General features: G+C 33.5%; 3 protein-coding genes across 6 annotated transcripts; 2 read left to right on the top strand and 1 right to left on the bottom strand.

Annotated features, from left to right (window-relative positions):
• Positions 1-1,242: 1,242 nt before the first annotated feature.
• LOC109796693 (uncharacterized) lies at positions 1,243-7,953 on the bottom strand. 3 transcript variants are annotated; one of them, XM_020356446.3, is made up of 5 exons: positions 7,659-7,947; positions 7,124-7,375; positions 6,663-6,806; positions 5,833-6,585; positions 1,243-1,668 (listed from the first exon to the last, which is right to left on the bottom strand). In XM_020356446.3, the coding sequence occupies exons 1-5, from the start codon at positions 7,767-7,769 to the stop codon at positions 1,432-1,434; spliced, it is 1,497 nt and encodes a 498-aa protein (XP_020212035.1). In that variant the 5' UTR covers positions 7,770-7,947; the 3' UTR covers positions 1,243-1,431. The 3 variants fall into 3 exon arrangements, with proteins under 3 accessions (XP_020212035.1, XP_020212034.2, XP_020212033.2); XM_020356445.3 differs by having other exon boundaries at positions 1,529-2,025; positions 7,659-7,953; XM_020356444.3 differs by having other exon boundaries at positions 1,529-2,028; positions 7,659-7,953.
• Positions 7,954-10,488: 2,535 nt separating this feature from the next.
• LOC109796695 (pentatricopeptide (PPR) repeat-containing protein) lies at positions 10,489-12,292 on the top strand. Its single transcript, XM_020356447.3, has 2 exons — positions 10,489-10,815; positions 10,890-12,292. The coding sequence occupies exons 1-2, from the start codon at positions 10,504-10,506 to the stop codon at positions 11,976-11,978; spliced, it is 1,401 nt and encodes a 466-aa protein (XP_020212036.1). The 5' UTR covers positions 10,489-10,503; the 3' UTR covers positions 11,979-12,292.
• A 2,508-nt stretch (positions 12,293-14,800) lies between these two features.
• LOC109796696 (monooxygenase 2) lies at positions 14,801-17,630 on the top strand. 2 transcript variants are annotated; one of them, XM_020356448.3, is made up of 6 exons: positions 14,801-14,933; positions 15,014-15,160; positions 15,805-15,873; positions 16,066-16,228; positions 16,376-16,604; positions 16,877-17,630. In XM_020356448.3, exons 1-6 carry the CDS (start codon positions 14,854-14,856, stop codon positions 17,416-17,418), a joined length of 1,230 nt encoding a protein of 409 aa, XP_020212037.1. In that variant the 5' UTR covers positions 14,801-14,853; the 3' UTR covers positions 17,419-17,630. The 2 variants fall into 2 exon arrangements, with proteins under 2 accessions (XP_020212037.1, XP_020212038.1); XM_020356449.3 differs by having other exon boundaries at positions 14,817-14,933; positions 15,029-15,160.
• The last annotated feature ends 226 nt before the right edge of the window (positions 17,631-17,856 follow it).

Genomic DNA, 17,856 nt, shown 5'->3' on the forward strand with positions numbered 1-17,856 from the left:
GATAGTTGTTTACACGTCATGAGATTCTTTGCAATTTCGTGACGGATTTCGCATAATTTATCATTGTCCTTATTTTTATTAACAATTAAAGACAGAACGATAAAAATAATTTATTTTAAGACAACTGATTATAAAATAAGAAAAATTTATTTTATTTTTTTATCTAAAAAATTTGCTTTTAAGTAAAAAGAGTAAATTTTGATTTTAACAAAATTGCATCAATAATAGTCATACTTAAATGTTTTTAATTGTAAAAGTATTTTTTATCCATATAAAATTTAAAACTATATTTTTAGTTTATATTATTACATTATATTTATAATTACTTATGTATTTATTATAATGTATGTGATTATTACATACAATACCTATAACTATGTATGACATTATGTTAGTGTGAAATTTTAAAAAAATTTACAAATTCTTAGAATAAATATTATTTATTTATAATAAAATAATATTTATAAACCAAAAAATAATGACTTTGAATTTTATAAGTCAAAAAATTAGAGGTAATAAAACTTGCAAAACCAAAATCTAAAATTTATCATTTTATAAAATAAAAAATAATGTTTACAAGTTTTAGAAAATGTAAAACAATTTAAGCCTAATATTAAAGAATTAATCACCTATATACTGTCAATGTAAATTTTTTTTACATTGACAACCAATCATATCTTTTAATAGTGTCATATCAGTTACTTATTTAATGAAATAATAATAAAATAAATAACTTTAAAAGATATCATTAATTGTCGGTGTAAAAAAACTTTACACTGAGAATGTATAGATGATTAACTCAATATTAAATATTAAACTTTTCAATAAAAAAGTATACTTTTAATTCTTTAATCAACATCAATTAAAAACATACCAATTACAAAGGACACTAATCAACATTGGTTCAAAAAAAGACACTAATTAACATTAAAATAAGTTTTAATAAAATCAAAATCTCACATATTACATACTAATGGAGAAAAAAATGAAATTTATTCTTTGGCAAACATGTATACAGGTTGTTTAGGTGCACATCTAGAAATGCCAATATATCGGAAAGTTTAACAAGCAACAATTCTTACGGTAATGTACAATTTCCTCATAAATCAGATAAATAACTTCCAAACACCTAAGATTTACTTAAACATCTCAACTTAAGAGGTGAAATGTTTTGAGCTGTAACTCACTTTTCCCATCATCTACGTATAACTCAGAAGAAAGAATAAATATACGTCACACATAAATAAAGCAAAAATCACTAAAAAAATGGCCACAAATAAATTTTGGGGGGGGGGGGGGGGGGGGGGAATTGTATGTAGAATAATAATGTTTAGACAGTATGCAATATTCCGGTCTACAGTTTGTTAATCCTGTTATTTACAATTGCTAGCATTTTTAGAGGTCAAGATTTGACCGATGTGTAACTTTTAACTAACTGAACAAGTCGTCTTGGCTGATTGTATCTTCATCATTATCGTTTTCTTCATCATCGTTAGAACTGTCACTATTAGCATTGAATGTCAATATCAACTGTAGAAGGTCTCGATCTGTAGCTGAGTTTCCTCCACCGCTTTCAGTCCTAACCCTTCGCCTTGGAAGTGAAAAAAGTTGCAACATCAGATCTTCCGGAGAAGCTATCCGGTACATCCAGCCCCTAGCCTTCGGTTTCTGTCGGACACAAAATTTTCATCAATTTGCATCATTACAACCACCACCAAAATTATCATCTTTGTCATTGTCATCATTATTATCATCATCTATAGCATTGTTGTTATCATCATCACAATCATCATCGTAATCATTGATATAATCCCCATCATCACAATCATCATCTTCGTCATCATCGTCGTCGTCGTCGTCTTCATCATCATCATCATCATCATCATCATCATCATCATCATCATCATCATCATCATCATCATCATCATCATCATCCTCAGACATATCAACATCATATTCATCATCAAACATATCATAGCCACCGCCACCAATTGTAAACCAATGAATATGATCAAACACGAGAACCTTCTTCAAAGAAGTAACAGCAGAGAAATTAGTTCTTCTGCTGCTTACACAGTTCATGTAACGAAAATATCAATCTTTTTCTGATTTATCACTTAACAACAACAGACCAGAATCGGTGTTAAAATCTCATTCTCCTAGACTTTCCAAGATCAGCACATGAAAAAGATTTATTTTATTAGAAGTCTTTTAATCGGTTAGGTAGATAAATATTTTAAAATGTATAAAATGCTCTTAGAGAAAATCACTTGTGAGTAAATTTGTCTTTATAACATGCTTAAAATTGGGGGCATAGAGCCAATTCCCCTCAGGCAGCGTAATCAAGCCTCTGGCTTGCCAGTTTTACTCATTTTTCAGACAAATCCCACTGCCTTATATCGATGTGGCAGCACATAAGCTTGCCATAGCATCCAAATGTGAAGTGTTCCAACCAACTAAGCCAGTACTGGTTCAGAAGTTCCCTACAGTACTGCTCACACTGGTTCTCAATAAAAAACAGTTGTTAGTTCTGATAGGATAGTTATGCGTCATGTTGTGTGGCAATTATGTTTCTTTAGTAACCCTAGGACAGTAATATCATATACTGCAAGGAGAATCCTTGACAGGGCTTTGATAGTGTTCTGTACTACAACTTAAAGAATGATTCCAAAAATGCTGTCAATTAAATCTCCAGTTTGTGTGTTCAAACTCTCGAGTCTAACAAAGTCTTAACTGTGCTGATGCCAGGACAAGTTCTCAGTTGCCATGGTCAAATAGTTCAATTTCAGTCTATTATTTCAATCACTGCTCTACCAAGGATCCCCAAATGAACTTCCCTGACCAGAGAACTCAGAAAAACTGAATATTTCTTTATAAACCAAAATCATGAGCTCCAAACACATCTAATTTGGAAAATTTTATTCACCTAACAGCAGTCATATTTTAATAGTTCCTACGTAGGATTTCATATCATGCCCAGCACATTATAACATAAACATTCAGTTTCGCTCCTTGACCAACATATCCCTTTAATAAATCACACTTCGTATATCACTCTTCTAGCACACATTCCTCTTCTCAGCAAAAATTACAAGGCAATAATTGAAGTATATAATAAGCATCAAAAAGTACAACTTTGACCTCAACAACATATCACATGGGTTATATTAATCCAGGATTCAAATCATGAATCAAATCATTTAGTGAATTGTTCAAGATCAATAATTAAAAACACCATAAGTATTTTTAACATATAAAACAATTAAGAACATGTATTGGAAATTTAAAGTCAAATAGCTCATTATATAGCTAAGCAAATTGAAATATATACTTTCACATAGACCAAGACTCAACTCATATAAGTCACCAGCATAAAAAGTGGCTACTCAAAGTCAACTGTATAACTCCTTAAAAATTCCAAAAAATTAACAATAAATGCAATTTATTTATTCATTATTTAAAAATGTAAAATGCCAAAATATCTATCTTCAAATTATTTAATTCATTTTAACTTAAAAACTTTAAACCATCATACTCATCATAATCAACTTTAGGCCCAAGTAGACCAATGAATTAATTGAATAGGTCTAATCAAACCATTCAGGCCCACTACAGAGCTCTTCCTCATTTAGGAATGTCAGTGATTAAGTGCTTTCCTTTCCATTCATGTAGTGTAATTATGCGTTGTTCAGGTTAAGGGCCTTTATTGGTCATTGCATGCAAGCTAGATTATGTCCCTTGGGTATTTGGATGCCATACTTTTTTGGATCCAAAAAAAAGAAAAACCAATTAAAATTGAAATGTTGACATAACAACATAAGTGAAACCTAAATGATGATGTCATTCTTCATTGTAAAGCTTAGCTTCAACACTGTAACTCTGTCTCACGTGCCAATATTTAGTTATTTCCAAGTTTCTGCCTTCAAGAGCAGAGAGAAGGCCAAAAAATGTGATTTTATAGGGTTTCCCTTAACCAGGTTCGTCAGGAGTTAGGAAGTCAGTTAGAACGGTTATTGCAGTTAGTTAGAACAAGGGTTAGACAGTTAAAGGGGATTTGAGAGGTAAATAAATATATAGGAGGAGGAGGTAAGTGAAGAGGCACTCTATCTTGTATCATTTGAGAATTGAGCTTTGCTCTTTGTGAAGGAAAAAGAGAAATCCTTTCTAAAGGGGAAACCCTGGGATGAAATATTATCTATCTTATTTTCAATTATTTTGCAATCAATAAATACCATCTTTCTTTTCGTTCTTCTATTTTCTAATTTTGGTAACAAATTGGTCTAACTTGCCGAATGGATCCAACCAGATTGAAGAATCCCCATACCCAAAACCCATGCAATAGTCACAGCAAGAACGTGACCTGGTTTGAGGGGAAGTTGAGGACCTGGGTTTCAAAAACTTAGACTCGGTTTTGAGGTTGAGAAGGTGGTAGAGGAGATCATGGTGGAAGAGGCTGAAGATTCCCAGCAGAAAATGGGGGAACAAGAAGGTGATTTTGCGTTTGTCTTCAAAGTATCCCATTCTCAGGTAGTAAATGTCTTCGAGGTTGAGAGTGATAATATAACTTCTTTATGAAACCTACAGCCATGGTTTATTTGCGGGCAGTAGCACCCAAGATGATTGACAGCTTCAAGGTCATGGAAAACACTAGAGACAGGAAGGCAACTTACAAACGTGTTAGAACTAGGAACTTTTTCCTCGATCACACTTAATGCAACGAACTTTTCTTGGTCACCTTGAAATTTTACCATTTCTAGACCCGTAGATTTGGACCATAGAAGCTATATTCTACAAGATATGAAGTGAGCGAATTGGGACAGGACAAAGAGGAATAACTATAGCACTGACTGAGTGTGGCAGAAGAAATGGAAACTAGGATTATGTGGAGACTAATTGCCCCAACACTAGCATCGGAGCTGCCAGACACGAGCTCACATGTGACCAGCAATGGGTCATCATCAGCAGAGCCAGTCTCTCTGACGGAGAGGGATGGGTCTTCTATGATGACGGAGCTAAGGATCTTGGGTATCTCAGCCAAACTGCCAGACACCAGCCTACTTGTAACAGCTAGTGAATCATCATAGGATTTGGTCTAGTCAACATAGTTACCAAAGGCGAACTTAACAAAGATGCATCATTCTTGTACTGATTCAGGGAAAAAGCAAAAGGAATGGGGCAGAATTGACATTCTGCAAAGTGGGTCTCATTATTGATGCAGTGGACTTAACAACACAACATGCAATTTTTGTGATTCAAACAATTTACCTACAAAACTCAGTCAGTATTCGAGAGACCCTATTCAGGACCAAAAATGACTCGGCATTCAATCTACATAGTTGCATCTTTGAATCGCATTGAATTGTAAGAAACAAATAGCAATTCACACAATTCCGACTACTTTTATCAAAACAATAAAGTTTGACCAATCACAGAGGATCTATCCATCATTAAATAGTAATGGGTGTATAAGAATATATGGGTCAAGAATTATAAAATTTATGGTTTGGGTGACAATATGACACCAGACTTTTTGGTTTTTGAACTGACTGAGATTGAGGACAGCCAGGCACAGATGGAGGATTAAAGTCCATAAAAGTATCTTCACACAACGTATTTGAGTTCTTCTTATGATAATATATTATATTATATTATATTATATATATATATATATATAGTTTTTATAGAAACTCTTCTGGTCAAAGATTTATAAACAAAATTACAAAATTAGAGCTTCCTATACATAAAAGACATCATTAGCATATAATAATATCATTTTGTCATGATTCTAAGTTCTAACTTGCAATAATTAACTCAAGAAGACAGAATTTATACCTGCTCAATATTTTTGGGCAAAGTAGCTTTCTCAAGGGCCTTTGGAGTCCATATCTTGATGTCATGCTCAATACCACTGCTTGCAAGAACCATTGTATGAGGATGAGACTCAATGCAGTTCACAACATGCTTATCTGCTTCCATGACACGAATAAGCTGACCACCTTTCTTTTTCCATATGAAAATCCGACCACAGTCTGACCCACTCACCACATACTCACATTTAGGTCCAAAAAAGTTAACACCCTTCACTGTCTCACAGTTCCTGTGTCCCTTAAAAATTTGCGGGGTGATTTTCTCATCAGCATCCATGGTGGATGGAGATGACACAGACCCATGATTAAATCCAATTTCACTTGCATCACTGTTCATAGATTTAGGGGACCCAGGATCAGGGTTTGGTCCCAAACCCATGTCTTGGGTAAACAGGTAAATGAACTCGTCATTGTATGACACAAGCAGCTCTCTTTGTTCAGAAAAGGCCAAGCCTGTTATTCCAACTCGCTCATCACCAATCAAGTGTGGAGGGCAAAAATAGTCAGTCGGTTGACCAAAATCAGTTGATCCATCCCATTTATATTTGCGAATATCATAAAGTCGAGTATACTCATCAGACCCAGCAACCGCAAAGAGATTTGGGTTCCTTGGATCAATTGCAATTGCATTGAGATGGATGACTGGCATGTAATTCCATCTGTCCTTGATTGGCTGGCATGTAAAAAGTTCAGTTGCAGACCCAGTTCTCAGATCAAACTGCCAAAACACTCAGTGAGAAATGACCAAAGTGTATACAATAAAAAATTAAAAGCAGGAAAGAATCAATCACCCACATGCTGCACTGATCCATCTTCACCACAGGTATAAAATATATGTGGGCTACCCGGCTCAATAGCCAACTTATGAGCCCTTCCTTGATGCTTGGCCAGAAACTTAGTTTCCACTCCTCCATTTTCAAGAATTTGAGCTTGTCTCACCTATAATTGAGAGTTTGCACAGGGAAACGCGCTTCTCTCAGTAAATCAATCTATAAGAAGGTTCATACATATTCATTACAAAAATAATAAAACATCAGTATATTTCTCTTGACTTAGAAGTAGAGCACCAAGTTAGGGAAACAAATTAGCCATCCAGAAAGCATAAAGCATTTTTGCATCCAGGAATATATGCATAAGTTAGTAGCATTAGTTACGAAAACCATTAAAGGAACAGGAATGGTGACCCCAATGACAATGCGAAGGATCACAGACGTGAAAGGAGTATAAACGGAATCCTTATGACAGAAAGGATGTACCTGTCCATCAGCGGCACAGGTGACAATGCTTCGATCATCAGAGTGAGGCATGAACTTGGCCTGGAAGACATTGTTAGCATGACCAGAATGGAAAGAGAGTTTGATACGGCCAGTTTCCCAGTCCCAGAGAATAACCCTCAAGTCATCAGAACCAGACACCAGAATGTCACCATCTGCATTGAAGCTCACAGTGTTGACACAGCCTCTGTGCTTTTGCAGCTTCCTAAGTAAATCAAGACGAAGGACAAGATCCTAAAACACACGACACCACGTTGATTCATAATCAGTGTACAGCTTTGAGCTTCTGCACAGAGGCACATTCAGATTCGTACACAAAAGCGTGTCGTAGCCTAATTACAGTAATTATAATTATTGTTTGTAAAAGCAAAAACCCACCTTAATCGGATTCCGAAAACAAAATACCCTTTACAAGGAGTGAAAAAGGCGACATTTTTAAGTTAATCCTCGGGAAGCAAACAGGTAGTGAAAAATAAAAAATATATAAAAAATATATATAGAAAGAGGGTTACGGAACCTCGGAGGCGGCGAGGCGGAGAGCGAAATTTCTGGCAGGGAGGTGGCCGAGTTCTCGATTGCAGAGATCGGGGAGGGCCTTGTATACGGCGGTTATTGGCCTCTTGTTCATGATTGATGATTGATGATTGATGATTGATGATTGATGGGTGCAACAGAGCAGAAGAGTGATGAGAGAGTGTGTGAGAGAGAAAGAGAGAGATATGAGATATGGATTATGGAATAGATGATCTTCGAATGCTCACGTACAAACTACACTCCTTTCGCTTTCCTTTTAATTAATCCACACTCCCAACATTACGCTCTCTTCTCTGTCTAATACATTATATATAATTCAATTTTACAAATAAATATTGTATTTAATATTTAAATTAGTATATATAATATTTTTTAATATATAAATTTGTGATAAATAATTTTTATTATAAAAAATTTATTTTTACTTATTGATATTTTATTTTAAAATATTAAATTTTAATTTATAAATAATTATAATTAATAAAAAAGTGAATTCGATAAAAAAAAAAGAATTGAAAAAAATTATACAAACTCTAAAATGAAAAAACTCTTAAAAATACTATTATGAAAAATAGATATTTATGATTTATATATAAAACAATTTATAATTGTGCTATTAAATTTAATTAGATCAAATAAGTCACTAAGTTGTACAAACACTTTTGATAGTTCAAGGTGATCGACCCACAAGAGGTTATAGTTCATATATTATCAAGAATTTATTATTATCAAGATAATTCTATTACTCTCTTGAATCTATTTTATCTTGTTTGTTTTATCTGCTCAATAATCGCCAATTATTAAATAATATTATTTAATCAATTGATATATATATATATATAAGGGTTCAAACGATACTGGTGTAACTGTGTAACTTTTATTAAGTGTTACACTGCTCAATAATTTTAAATTAAATGTGAATTTTGTAAATCCAACCGTTAAATTGAAAGTTCTTTACTCTTAGATCATATATACAAAATTTTATATTAATTTAAGATGATTTGATACTTCATTTTTATAAAATAAAATTGACTAAATATATTTGTTTCAAAATATACTAAAATATGAATACTTTATATGTGTATATTAAATTTTGTCAAAATTGAACAACAACTTGAGAGTCAAGGGAAACTGAGTGAAAAGTGTAAAGAAAGTGAGTGGAAAGTGAGGGATTTGAAGGGAAAGTGAGTGGAAAGTGAAGTTGTTTGGATTAAGGGAAACTGAGTGAAAAGTGTAAAGAAAGTTTATGAAAGTTTGTGAGTGAATTGATTGATGTGATAAATAAAAATGAATTTTTTAATTAATAATTTTGTAAGATTACTATTTTGCCCTTAGGTTAATTTTTTTTATAATTATTATAATTAAAAGATAAATATAAAAAATTTAACTAAAAAAATAAATATAAAATCTTAATTTAAAAATAATTTAATTTAAATATTTGCTTTAAATTTAATAATAAAATTAATTTAAGATTCTTTTTTAATTTTATTATTAGTAGTTTTATAATACAAATAAATAATATTATTATTTTAATAATTTAATTGATATTTTGACTATATTTAAAATATTGAAAAAAATATTTTTTCTACGATTTAAATATTATATATATATATATATATAATATAAGATAATTTTTATTTAAATATTAATAATAATGATAATAATAATATTTATAATAATAAATAATAATAACAAAATATATTATGATAGTTAAATTTTGTAATTTGTATTTTTACCCATAACAGCTAATTTGGAACGGCCCGTTCTCAACTAGAGTTTTTAAGCTAATTTAGTAGTTTGAAACGGCCCATTCCAGTTTGGGAACGGCCCGTTCCAATTTGGGAACGACCCGTTCTAAGCTACTAAATTACACTTGTTTTAGTAGTTTGAAACGGTCTATTCTGGACCACGACTGAAAGAAAAAATGCCACATAATCAATTATGTATGCATAATCAATTATGCTGGCCCATAATCGATTATGTATGACACATAATCTTTCTACGCTTTTCTTCATGGTTTATCGAAGAACTCTCCGTACAGTTCTCCCACTTTTCTTTCTTCGTATTTCACTCGAAATAAACACGTTTCATACATCGCTTTCCATATGCATGAATAGTCTTTTCATAAAAGTAAACAGGGACTTAGTAAAAGTTATATCAGTATCGTTTGAACCCTTCTTATATATATATATAGGGGAATGCTAATGTACTCCCACCTATTTTTTAATGGGAGTATGTTAGCAACCTACACCAATTTTTTAGGACAAAAAAACACTCATTTATTTTGATTTGGTTAATTCGTACAAAGGATATTATAGTAATTTAATTTAATTTTAAATGAAAACAAAATATTTTCTCTTTCTTATTAATTTCATTCTTTAAATCATTTATTTTTTCTATTAATAAATTTTTATTTGTTCAAAGAGAGATGAGGGAGACATCATGAGAGATGAAAAAGAAATTAGTTAAAGAAAGAATTTAATAGGAGAGATAAAAGATAATGAAATTAATAAGAGAGAGAAAATATTTTGTTTTCATTTAAAATTAAATTAAATTACTATAATATCATTTGTACGAATTAACCAAATCAAAATAAATGAGTGATTTTTTTGTCCTAAAAAATTGGTGTAGATTGCTAACATACTCCCACTAAAAAATAGGTGAGAGTACATTAGCATTCTCCATATATATATATATATATATATATATATATATATATATATATATATATATATATATATATATGAGAAATCAATTAAAAAAATAAATATTGATAAATTATAAATGAATTAAAGATAAAGAAGGTGAGTGGAAGGAAGAGGAAGAGGATGACGATGATGATGATGAGAGTGGCGGGGTTGAGGTTGGGGAATGTCGAACAGTGTTCTCCTCAGGAGACGCAGTCATGGAAGATGAAGCAATCTCCTCCGATGAGGATGAGAATCAGAATCAGAATGACGCTAACGAAACAAGGGGAGCGATTTCTGAGGAAGATAGGCACCTCCTCTGCCACCACCCAAAACCTCATTCAAAGATTCGTATTATCCTCACCCAAATCCGTGGTCCTCACCACTCTCTCCCACCTCCTCTCTCCCTCCACCTCCTATTCCTATCCACACCTCTCCACCCTCGCCTTCCCCGTAAGTCCCTCTACTTTGTCTTTTCTTTCTCTATTTGGGCCTCATTTAATAACTCCGCACTCCGCACTCCGCAGCTCTACGCCCGAATCACCCAAGCCCCATGGTTCACTTGGACCCCCACCACCGCTGCCCAACTGGCCGCGCTCCTCCACCAACTGGGCCACCACGCCCAGGCCCAATCCCTCATTTCCGAGGCCACATCCAAACTGGAATCTCGGCCGCGCGAACTCGTTCTCTTCTACGGCAAACTCATGGACTCCCACTCGAAGCGAGCCTCCCAAACGGGCTTCGACGTGGCTTATGGTTACCTGAACCACCTCCTCCGCACTTCCTCCTCGCTCCACGTTAAACAAACAGCCTACCAGTACATCGTCAGCGGCTTCTGCGCCATGGATAGGCCTCGTCAGGCCTACGATTTTGCTCTTGGGCCTGGACTTGGGCTTGTACCTTCGGCCTTCGAGTTGAAGTCCGTTGTGTACGCATACGGAAGGTTGGGCCTGTTTGAGGATATGGTTAGAGTGGTGGATGAAATGGCGAAGAGAGGGTTTGTTGTGGACACCGTGTGTTACAACATGGTTCTTTCCAGTTACGGCACTCACGGGGAGCACCTCCAAATGCTTGGCTGGCTTCGGAGGATGAGGGCTGAGGCTGTTCCCTTTTCCATTAGGACCTACAATTCTGTCACCAATTGTTGCCCTAGTATTGTCAGAATGACGGAGAATTTGGAATTGGATGAGTTGGCGTTGGGGGTTGAGGAATTGAAGGAGGGTTTGGAAGGAGGGGAGGGGATGGTGATTGGGGAGTTGTTGGGGTGTAGGGTGATTATGGAGGAGGTGATGGTGTGGGATTCTTCGGAGGTGAAGCTGGATTTGCATGGGTTTCACCTGGGTGGGGCTTATTTGATTGTGTTGCTTTGGTTGGAGGAGATGCGAAGGAGGATGGGGGATGGTAACTACGGTGTTCCTGCGCAACTTACGCTGGTTTGTGGGATGGGAAAGCATAGCAGTGTAAGAGGGGAGTCGCGGGTGAGAGTGTTGGTTCAGAAGATGATGGTCAAAATGGGGAGTCCGCTCAAGGTTCATAGGAACAACAATGGCTGCTTCATTGCCAAAGGAAAAGCTGTCAAAAACTGGTTGTGTCAATTCAGGAACACCCTTAACTGAACAACAATACAACATTATGCGTATGCCTATCTGCAATAGGAACAATGCAGAGTAAGGAAGAAATAGCAGGGAAAAGAAAGGTTTGAAATTCATTTGATACAAGTTAAAAAAAATCAAACAGATGTGGATAAAGAGAGGACGCAGATCAGATGTTTGTTGAGTCGAATATTAGGTATGATGGAGGGAGGTGTATAATGTATTCCCCTGATGTTAGGTCAAATATTAGTGGTTTGGTTATCCATCCAACTTGTCTTAAAGGTGTAGTGATAGTAATGTGCATGAATGTTAAGTGTTTTGGTGATTACCTTTGGAAATCCAAGTGCCTTGAACACACTCAAAGCCTCATCCTAGGCAGTGAAAGAGAAGAGAAGATAAATAAAAATTGTGATAGCTGGTGTGAGTTTGTTGTAGGCATGGCAACGGGGCGAGGTGGGGCCAGTTTTACGTTCTCCGCCCCGTTCTCGCAAATTTAAATCGCTCCCGCCCTGCCCCTGCTTCCGATACCTGCCGGGGGTAAAATCTAAGTCTCCATCCTTCTTCTTGTGGGATTCGGGATACCTCGCCCTCGCTCCTATTTTTTTTTCTTTTTTTCTTTTAAATAAATATGAACAATTTTAAAAAAATAAAAGAAAAGTAAAATAATATAAATTTTTACATATAAATATTTTTAATTTTGGTTTATATATATATATATAAATAATTTTTTAATTATATTATTAAGCCGGGCGGGAGTGGGGGCGGAGTGGGTATTAACATCCCCGTCCCCGACCCACTCCCAATTTTATCAATCGAGAAAAACTCGAACCCAAACCCGATAAACACGGGTTTTTCCCATTCAAATTGGGGTGGGTTCAGACAGTTACCTAAGGAGACGGGTTAGATTGCCGTGCCTAATTTGTTGTGTTGTAGGAGTGGATGCTTCCTTGCGCTATGTTCTTCGTCCTTTTGTTGGTTTAGGAACTCATTTACAAAAACAATAGCAATCGCGGGGTTCAAAGGCCGCCACGAACTGTTGCATTCAAAAGTGAAATAAAAATAAATAAATAAAAATGGGCATGATAAAGAGGACTCAGTCACTTATTATGTATCAAGTTTTAACTATATAATGGTTGAATTAAAATTTTATAATACATAAATCAATTTTATAAATTTTAAAATTTTTTAAATTATTGAATACTTATCTCATTAATTTAAATTAATAAATAATTATAAAACTATTTTATGTGTTAGATTTAAATTTATATAAGAATATATCATATATTTTAAATTTTTTTTAAGTATTTATAAATTTAATTTATATATTAATAACTTTTAATTTAATATTTAAATTGCTAAAATTTAATATAAAATTTGAGATATTAAGTAAATAAAACTTACTTTTTGAGTAAAAAACTTTCTTACTGATACATTTATAAATTTACTTGCTTCTTTTACCATTGGCTTGTAAAGAACTTACCTCCAAAAACTTGTTATTGGTATATTTATAAATTTATTTATATAATATAATAATATTAAAATATGTATATATGTTTCTTTTTATGTATTAGTGAAACTGAAACAATTCAAATTTATATGTATTATATTTAAATAAAAAATGGAGTCAGTTAAATATATGTAACACAGTAATTATAATAGATTTTAATGATGGTTTTATTTATAAGAGAATAACAATTATTAAAGGAAAAAGTGTAAAAATAAAAAATAAGGATATTGATAAGTAAAAAAATTACAATTATTAAAGAATAAATATTTTTTAATAAAAATGAAAAAATAGTATTATTTTTATCTAATTATATAGATTATATATATCATGTATCAAATTAATATATATATATATATATAGAGAGAGAGAGAGAGAAATGATCCTTTTATTTCAAGAGTAAGTCTAGGTAGACTTACTCTGTTCAATAACTTATGTTCTACATCAAATTTCAACGATCCAACCGTTCAATTTAAAGTTCTTAATGTATAAATCAAATCTGCAAATTTTTAGAAAATTTGAAAATTATTTAATATTTCATTTCATTAATTCGAATCAATGTATCAAATGATTTTATGATTATCCGTTAATTTGAATTAATGAAATGAAGTATCAAATGATTTTCAAATTTTCTAAAAATTTGCAGATTTGATCTATGTATTAAAAACTTTAAATTAAACGGTTGGATCGTTGAAATTTGATGTAGAACATGAGTTATTGAACAGATTAAGTTTAGGTAGACTTACTCCTAGAATAAAAGGATTCATCCTCATATATATCTATATAGATAGATAGATAAGGGGAGACTTATTAATTCTAAGAGTAAGTTTATCTAAACTTATTTCACTTAATAATTCATGTTACATCAAATTTTAAAAATTCAACCGTTTGAATTAAAAATTCTTAATGTATAAATCAAGTCTACAGATTTTTAAAAAACTTGAAAACTATTTGATATTATATTGCATTAATTAAAATCTTATAAAATATTTTTATGAATATCTATTGATTTGAATCAATGAAAAGAATATCAAATAATTTTTAAAAATTTTAAATGTTTACGAACTTGATCTATACATAAATAAAGAATTTTAATTTAATGATTGGATCATTAAAATTTGATATAGAACACGAATTACTGAGTTGAGTAAATTTAAGAGACTCACTCTTGGAAGAAGTGAATCCCTCCCCAATATATATAGTTATACATTCAACTCCAAAAACAATGTTAACACAATGCATTGTCTTTACATTATTTTTGGAGTTATTGAACAAAATAAGTTTAGGTAGACTTATTCTTGGAGTAAAGGGATATATATATATATATATATATATATATATATATATATATATATTGAACTCGAAAAACAATGTTAACACAAAGATCAAGTAAAAATGGAAACAGAAGTGGTTGAAGATATTGTGATTGTGGGAGCTGGAATTGCTGGGCTTACAACATCCGTAGGACTTCACAGGTACCTTTTCACTTGTTTCTCTATCAGTATTATATTAAATGTTGTAGTTTAATTTAGTATTCTGATATTCATGATCGCAGGTTGGGTATCCGAAGTTTGGTGTTAGAATCTTCAGATAATTTGAGGGTTACTGGATTTGCTATGAATACATGGGAAAATGGTTGGAAGGCCTTGGATGCTGTTGGAGTTGGAGATCTGCTTCGTCAGCAACATATCCAGGTGAATGGGTGAGTCCGTTTGCACGGTTTGTTTAATTTTTTTTTTTCCTTTCTAACATACCCATATTTAACGAGCACTTTCTCCATTAACTATTCACTTATTTTTTAAAAATTGAGATAATAAATAAGAATTTTTTAATTTAAATTTCCGTCTATTAAATATTTTAAATTCATGTGCATTAAATTTTTAAATAATTAATTAGACTAAGGCTATGTTAGATTACAAATTTAAAAGTTATAATATCAGTTAGCTGGTCTTGAACATAGTGTCTACATGTTTAGCAAATTTTTTTTTCCATTTTCTTGAGTGTGAATTACAAATAAATTTCAGTTGAATCAAAAGATAGAAGGTTGTTTATCTTTTTTTGAAAATTGGTCTGAAAAGTTAAGTTGAACTCAACTTAGCTCTCTAATTTTAATCCAAACACACTATGAAATGAGGAGTAACTTTCTCATTTGAAATTCTACTTTTACTTTAATTCACAAAAAGATCCATCTGGTTCCGCATGTATAATTTGTGTACAGTCGTGAGTGTCTGTGATGTGTTCTCAGATCTAATAAAAAGAACTGAACAAAAGATGAAAAAAATAAAGTCTAAGCTAATGAGGAAAAGAGTTAAGAGCCTAAACTAAACTACTGAATTTGGAGTGCAGGAATGTGACCACTTCATTGGTTACAGGGGACCAAACATCAGTCACGTCTTTCAATGCAACAGGAAAGCAGTAAGTACACTCTGGATAAAATTCAGCTTACCCCTTGGCTTCTACTACTGTCTCTGAGGGGAATCATGCAATAATGAGTGTGTCTAAATGTTTCAATTTGAGTTCAAAACAAACCTATCTTATTGTCTGTAGAGGTCAAGGTTCTTAAATATCCAAATTCTTGCTATATGATGGTCGTTTTTGTGTGATTAGACACATTGAAGTTCGTTGTGTTAAAAGGAAGTTGATGTTGGAAGCCCTTGCCAATGAGCTTCCAAGTGGCACCATCAGATACAAGTCAAAGGTTGTTGCCATTCAGGAATCTGGCTTCTATAAGATAGCCCATCTTGCTGACGGGACAACCATCAAAACCAAGGTAAACAATGTGACATGACATCATTGAGATGAGAAATAAGCAAACATCTTTCATATATAAAAACTAAGAAGCAAACAACATCTATTATAAGTCCAAGTTAGTGAACATCAATTCGTACATCAATGTTTGCAATTGAAATTGAAAAAGGTATTGATTGGATGTGATGGAGTGAACTCCGTGGTGGCAAAGTGGCTAGGCTTCAAGAAGGCCTCTTTCACTGGGAGGTATGAAATCAGGGGATGTGCAGAGTTCAAGACCAATCACGGGTTTGAGCCCAGGTTCATGCAGTTCCTCGGCAAAGGTTTTCGAGTTGGTGCTGTTCCTTGTGATGAGAGGGCCATCTACTGGTTTTTCACATGGACACCCATCAGCCAAGGTGAATTTTCAAAAATACAAGTTCTTGATTATGGAAACTTTAATTGCCAAAAAAGGCATTCATTCACTATGTTTATAATCTAATGACATTTAGTGCATGTTTGGACCTACCACCAATACGTGCGTATTTTAAGAAAACACGTCAATTAGTGTAAATGACGCAGAAGAAACTTTTTGTCGCTTTCAAACGTGGAGAGAGAAGGTTAACGTGTTTTTATGAGTCATTTTCAAATTAATAGTATGCCATTGTCACATTTACTCGGACACTTGCAGATAAAGAGCTAGAAGAGAATCCTGCCAAACTGAAACAATATGTGGTAAAGAAGCTTGAGAAGATGCCAAGTGATGTAAAGTACTTCATTGAAAAAACTGAAGCAGATGATTTCCTACCAGCTCCATTGAGATATAGACATCCCTGGGAGCTCATGTTGGGGAATATAAGTAAAGGCAACGTGTGTGTTGCAGGAGATGCTTTACATCCCATGACTCCTGACATTGGCCAGAGTGGGTGCTGTGCCTTAGAGGATGGGGTCGTTTTAGCCAGGTGCCTATCTGAGGGTTTCTCCAAAGAACCAGGCACACATATTAAAGAAAAGGATCAATACATAAGGATTGAGGAAAGCTTGAAGAAATATGCAAGGGAGAGAAGATGGAGAAGCATTGATGTCAGTTTTACATCTTATATGGTGGGTTCTATTCAGCAGGCTGAGTCCCAATTGATTAGCTTTTTGAGGGACAAAGTTTTGGCTACATTCTTAGCTAATCTATATTTTAAGAAGTCAGCTTATGATTGTGGAACGCTAAATAGCTCCTAGAGACGCAATTATCTTGTAAAATGACTGCTGGCTTGGGACATATGGATGGGTAACATGACCCAATGGGACCAAGTTGATGCATACTGCTTGACAGACAACGTAATTTATATGTATCGTTCAAACTTCGGTTGCTACTTACAGTCATAGGTAGCCACAAAAAAGATCATGGTAAGCCCTATCTATGATTGAGACATTACTTTTCCGTTTGGTTCTCTTTTCATCTTATGGTCCACTATGAAATTGGTTATACGTGCAACAGACTAACAGTGCCTGTGGGTAGGGCGCGAGTAAGGCAAACAAAAAGGGCGAATAAGGTTTTCTAAATCCCGTTATTTCAGCTTCATTCCGTCGATGCTGATACAAGGGGAAAAAAAAAAACAGCGAAAACGTATAAAATTTAATTTTGATTAGAGGGCTATTTTTCGGATTGAATATTTG

This window comes from Cajanus cajan, chromosome 7, assembly GCF_000230855.2.
Source record: "Cajanus cajan strain Asha chromosome 7, NIPB_CcT2T_4, whole genome shotgun sequence".
Classification (NCBI taxonomy): domain Eukaryota; kingdom Viridiplantae; phylum Streptophyta; class Magnoliopsida; order Fabales; family Fabaceae; genus Cajanus; species Cajanus cajan.

Bases quoted from the DNA above. Each gene is read 5' to 3' on its own strand.
- LOC109796693 (XM_020356444.3), bottom strand. From the start codon at position 7,769: ATGAACAAGAGGCCAATAACCGCCGTATACAAGGCCCTCCCCGATCTC. The intron at 7,376-7,658 runs GTTCCGTAACCC...CGTGTGTTTTAG, and splicing joins TCCGCCTCGCCGCCTCCGAG to GATCTTGTCCTTCGTCTTGA. The intron at 2,029-5,832 runs GTATAAATTCTG...ACTTCTTTGAAG, and splicing joins TGCCCAAAAATATTGAGCAG to AAGGTTCTCGTGTTTGATCA.
- LOC109796695 (XM_020356447.3), top strand. From the start codon at position 10,504: ATGACGATGATGATGATGAGAGTGGCGGGGTTGAGGTTGGGGAATGTC. The intron at 10,816-10,889 runs GTAAGTCCCTCT...CGCACTCCGCAG, and splicing joins TCTCCACCCTCGCCTTCCCC to CTCTACGCCCGAATCACCCA.
- LOC109796696 (XM_020356448.3), top strand. From the start codon at position 14,854: ATGGAAACAGAAGTGGTTGAAGATATTGTGATTGTGGGAGCTGGAATT. The intron at 15,161-15,804 runs GTGAGTCCGTTT...TTTGGAGTGCAG, and splicing joins CAACATATCCAGGTGAATGG to GAATGTGACCACTTCATTGG. The intron at 16,229-16,375 runs GTAAACAATGTG...AAATTGAAAAAG, and splicing joins GGACAACCATCAAAACCAAG to GTATTGATTGGATGTGATGG.